The sequence below is a fragment of the Taudactylus pleione genome, unplaced genomic scaffold (genome assembly GCF_031769625.1).
Source record: "Taudactylus pleione unplaced genomic scaffold, aTauple2 ptg000040l, whole genome shotgun sequence".
Classification (NCBI taxonomy): Eukaryota; Metazoa; Chordata; class Amphibia; order Anura; family Myobatrachidae; genus Taudactylus; species Taudactylus pleione.
The window spans coordinates 28,271,364-28,276,555 of record NW_028284442.1 but is presented as its reverse complement, the minus strand read 5'-3'; the positions used below and the strand labels follow the sequence as shown (position 1 = coordinate 28,276,555).

The window sequence follows — 5,192 nt, the reverse complement described above, 5'->3', positions numbered from 1 at the left end:
TCCTATTCACTTTCATTGGTGACCCTGGCCGTGCTGTGTCTGGGAGGCAGCAGCCTCTTCCTGTGCGAGGAAGTCCTGTCCAGTCTGGCATCATTCAGTAGAAAGTGGATTGCCAGTGATGCAACAGCAGAGAGAGCCCAGGTGTCAGACACTCTGCATTGTCAGCCTATCCGGATCAAAGGGACAGTCAGGCAGCCAGCACTTCAAAAGCATTAGGTGAGGTGGAGCCAGGGACCCCTGGGGTCTGCTAGCTAGAGGAGGGGGTTCAGCAGCTGAACTATAATACACAGAGCTGTGCAGGTATAGGGCAGTGTGAGACACAGGCAATTGGTCACACCATGGAGAATATACTGAGGTCTGCATTCTTCTCCAGCAGGGACCAGCAAGCAGCACTCTGCAGCAGCCAGGACAATGTGATGGCCACAGGTAGGTGCAGGGAGCCTGCACAATTCTTTCTTCATTTTATGGGTGACTGACATATACGGGCACAGGTGGCACAGCACAGCAGGACACACCTTCAGAACTTTCCCCCTCAAACATATATATATATATATATATATATATATATATATATATATATATATATATATATATAATTTGTAGCATCATTTGTAATGCAGCTGTAATATATGTGTGACTTATCAGTGACTTGTGTCCTTACCAATAAATAGTGCCAGAATCCAATATACATTATAGTTACTCTATTGCGGACCTCAGTGTGCAACTTACTGTACATGTAGAACCCAAGGATCGGGGTAAGCACCTATAGAGGGAGTAATGAGTGTAATACTTTAGTAATATAGTGTATAAAGTGCTTTCATTAATGATCACTGGAAATTAATTTTCAACCAGTATTAATATCTAATATACTTTATACAATAGGTTTTGTAAAACCCGGAAACGTTTATACTCCGATTCATGATAGTGCTGTCAGAGGAAAATAGACCTGATATGTGATATGTCTATTGTAATTTTCAGGTTCAGCAGCACAAGGTAAGCCAGAGGCTGCAGTCTCCCCGGGGAACGGGACTCCCAGCCAGAGGAAGCGTAAGAGGACGCTATACAGCAAGTGGCAGCAGGTGGAGCTAGAGAGCGTCTTTGAAGTTATCCCTTACCCAGACATCAGCACCAGGGAGCACCTGGCCAAGATCATCCGACTCCCCGAGTCTAAGGTCCAGGTACAGGAGTGAACCAAACTTTGTATAATGGACAGAAAATAAATAGGAGTTGAAGTATATGCTGCTTTTACACCGTTTTCACAAAGCATGATGCAGCAATTAAATATGATCCCACTGATAGATAGCAGCTCCTGTATTTCATGAAGAGTGCTGTGCATGAAACTCAGGGATCTCTCTCTCTCTCTCGATCTCGATATATATTTTATAATATTTTTTATTTGGCCTAAAGTTGTCAGTTTTAAAGACGTTCTATAACATATAATCATTGTTATGAGCCTGAATGTAAGGCAGATACTGTGCACCTGAATCTGAGGTAGGAGCAAAAAAATGAGCAATTTGCTCTTGGAACAAACCATGCTGCAATGTAATTGTTGCTTAGAAATTTCCCTGCATGCAAAAAAAATAAAAATAAAAAGTACATTTATGACTGCTTAATACTGGGCAGCTTCCCAAAAACAAATCCCTGCACATTTTAAATCTGCCCCACCTGCAGTACAACATGGCCTTACCTAGGAGCAAGTTACTCCTTTTTTGCTCTTTCGCCTAACTCTGAATCAGGCCCTATATATATATTATTTAAATTTTTTTTTTTTTTTACATTTTGGAAGCTCCCAGCCACTCAAACCATACGATCTTTGAGATGTTACCATGAAATAGGCGTTTTAGAGCTGTGCAATCGCACACAAAACTGTTGCACAATAGCTATTTCCATAGTGCTGTGCTTATAATAATAAATTGTTTTAATGATTTTGCTTGAATTTTATTAGGGTGCCTTGTTATTTTTAAATTGCAATGTAACTGCTGCTTGCCTTATTATGTGATAATGTTCTACATGGTTTATCGTTGACATCGCTTAGGTGCTGTTAAAATATATATAATATATGTATATACATCGCTTAGGTGCTCTTAATATATAATAAATATATATATATATATATCTTCCATCAGTGGAAATTAATGTGAATATCATAATATGCTATTTGCCAATTGGTCTGGTTGTGCAACATCTCCTATGTTTGTTGGGAAGCATGCTGATGTGCAGAGTTACATGTCCCATTATAAGAGGTGTAGATCAGTAACATATTGGACGGAGATATGAAGTAAGCATGCTTCCAAATATCCAAATGCAGGGCTGAATTTGTTATTAGGCAAATATGCAGAAATGCATTTTCCATATGTCATTTAACTGAACTTTTAAATCTAGACAGAACTGACTCTTAAAACAGCCATCAATAAGCTTCACTAACTAAAGTTTACCTATTTATTAATTTTTTTTAATATGTACTAGACATAAAATCTGCTGTTGTAGGTCAAATATTTGCTCTATATAATTATTGGGGCAAAGGACAGCAAACCGGTTTCCAACAGAGATTGAGATAATATGCCGTCCCGCTTGGCAGCTCTATGTTTTAATTAGGTCTCAGATTTGCTTTAGTCTTTGGTTGAATTTTAAAAAACGAAATTTGTTGAATTCTTAGGGTTGAATTTACTAAAGGTCGAGTTTGATCATTTTCAATTGATTAAAAATCGATCAACATCGATGTTGTGTTTCAGGAGCTAAATCAAACATTTACTAACACTTAAAATCACCTGTTAGTAAATGTGTGATTTGGCGCCTGAAACACAACATCAATGTTGATCGATTTAGATCGACTTTTAATTGATTAAAATTGACCTCTGGTAAATTTACCCTTCAGATTCTAATGAAATAGTACCTTTTACTAAACATTGGGCAAACTCCTCCTACCAAAGATACCATTTTATGAATGGTTACAAAATGTATTTATTGCAATCAAAATAACAAGGTTATCTCTCTACTGACAGGTTTGGTTCCAGAACCGCAGGGCTCGGAAAAACAAGAGCGGCAAGTTGGACAAGTCACTTTACAGGAGAGGGTCTTCCTGCCGTCCCCCTCATCTCTTCTTGAAGGCTGCATCCCCATCGCATTGCTATAATCATAGAGATCGCCTTATTGCCATGTCTTTACCTCCAAACCAGCCAATGACCCACGGACATGAGGATCAGCAGGGAACTGCCATGCAGCAAGCCGGCCACTCAGCCCCTTATCAGGCATCTCCTTCCATAACTCAGCAGTACACGGGAGAGGAGACCTATCAGTGTGCCTACTGGCATCAGGAACCACAGTGGCAGAATGTCACCTCCAGCGCTACAAGTCCAGAATATGGCTGCCAGGCTACTTGGTATGACACACAGCTAAATGATTTGAATCAATTCATTACTCCCTCTCATGGTCCATATTGGGAGTTATTCCCCCACACTGTGAATGAGAAAGGATCTCAGACCTCTCTCGGATATATATCTGATGTGATTTATAATGCTGCCATACTTACTAACCTGGGGGATGTCTAGGTCTAGCTCAAAATGCATTGAGGGACACATCAGCTCTCTGTACATTTGTGAACATTTGATTTTACCCGATTCTGAAGCCTGTGTGGGATAATGATGAATTTTAACTGGATGTTGACTCCCAGAAGACATCTGACATGGCATTGCCTCACATTTACTAAGGTTTAAATAGTCATGAACTTTTTTTTTTCCATGTGGAGTTAACACCATCCTGCAATTTTTTCCCCTTTGTTTTAATATAAAAAAATACCAAAACATAAAAAATGACAAAAGCCATATAAAACAAATAAAAAGTATATAAAATAAAAAAATATATTAAAAAATGCTAATTTGTTTTTGCAAGTGGTATTATTTGTTACAGTAATTGGCTAAACATGTGTATTTATATTTTATTAGTATTACCACTGTGGGCTGGTACTGTAACATGATGGCATGGTCTCTTAAGGTGTCCAAACAAGCTGCCGTTTTTACAGCTAGCTAGAACTAATTGTCTGCTTACCGCAGCACATGCGAGCCCCAAAGGACCTCTTACTGTGTGAAACATCTGATTGGGATCTATCAGATTTAAATTTTAATGGACAATAACTCAGGTTTGCCGACTTTCTGGTTGCCCCCTCTTGGCGCTGCAGGGGGCGTGGTGGGCTGATCGTGTAATCGTGGTCCCGTCCCCTGCTATACAATGCAGAGATTTCCAGCATTGTAAAGCATGGAGCGGGGCTACGATGATGCGATTCAGCATCGGACCCCTCCGGACCACCCACTTTCGTCAGGTAAGTGCGGGGGGAAAGTGGTGGTGGTGCGGGGAGTGTCAGCCAGTTTAGTAGACTTGACCTTTCCTGCAGGGGGCTGGGAGCGCCACCTGCTTTTCGGGAGCCTTCCGGCCATTGTGTGAGAGTTGGCAAGTATGCAATAACTCCACCTGGTCATTGCCGGATTATGAGCCACATGGGCCCGGGACCAGGGCTGACGAGAGCCGCGTCGGATCCAGGTGACAGGGGCGTGGCCTAACCATGGGAGGCGTGGTCACGTCCCCTTAGAAAAAAAAATACTTATTTCAGCAAAGCGGTGTGAGAAGTGGAGGAAGTTTGACCGGTGCTGTGTGGGTGTGGCCAGTGCCTGGACTGTTAGGGGTATATTCACTAAAGTGCGGGTTTTTAGAAGTGGAGTTGTTGCCCAGAGCAACCAATCAGATTCTAGCTATTATCTTCTAGAAGGTGCTAGATAACGAGAAGTAGAATCTGATTGGTTGCTACGGGCATCAATTCCACTTCTAAAAACCTGCATTTTAGTAAATAAGTAAATATACACCTTAGTGTCCCTTGAGGATCAAGATTGGGAAACACCACCTTACAGAGAGATAATGTGGAGAACGTACTAATAGCAAACAATTACCTTTTAACAGTCATTTTATAGACTGTGCTAAATAAATGACAGAAGCTGATTGGTTGCTATGGGCAACTTCTCCAATTTATCTCTCTTGATGGTTTGATACATCTCCCCTAATAACTTAGAAAAAGAGGACCTCATTCAGAGTCGGTCGTTGCGGCCTCACGGTCGTACGCCACCGATGTTCGCTAAACTGCGCATGCGTAAAGTTCGCAATGCGCGTGCGCAAACTAGCTGCTACGATCAGAAATTTCTCTCTCC

The 5,192-nt window shown here is 41.2% G+C and overlaps 1 protein-coding gene across 1 annotated transcript; it reads left to right on the top strand.

The window, feature by feature from the left end:
* The first annotated feature begins 338 nt into the window (after positions 1–338).
* Positions 339–3,548, top strand: SEBOX (SEBOX homeobox). Its single transcript, XM_088453923.1, has 3 exons — positions 339–426; positions 979–1,178; positions 3,003–3,548. The coding sequence occupies exons 1-3, from the start codon at positions 339–341 to the stop codon at positions 3,546–3,548; spliced, it is 834 nt and encodes a 277-aa protein (XP_088310049.1).
* The last annotated feature ends 1,644 nt before the right edge of the window (positions 3,549–5,192 follow it).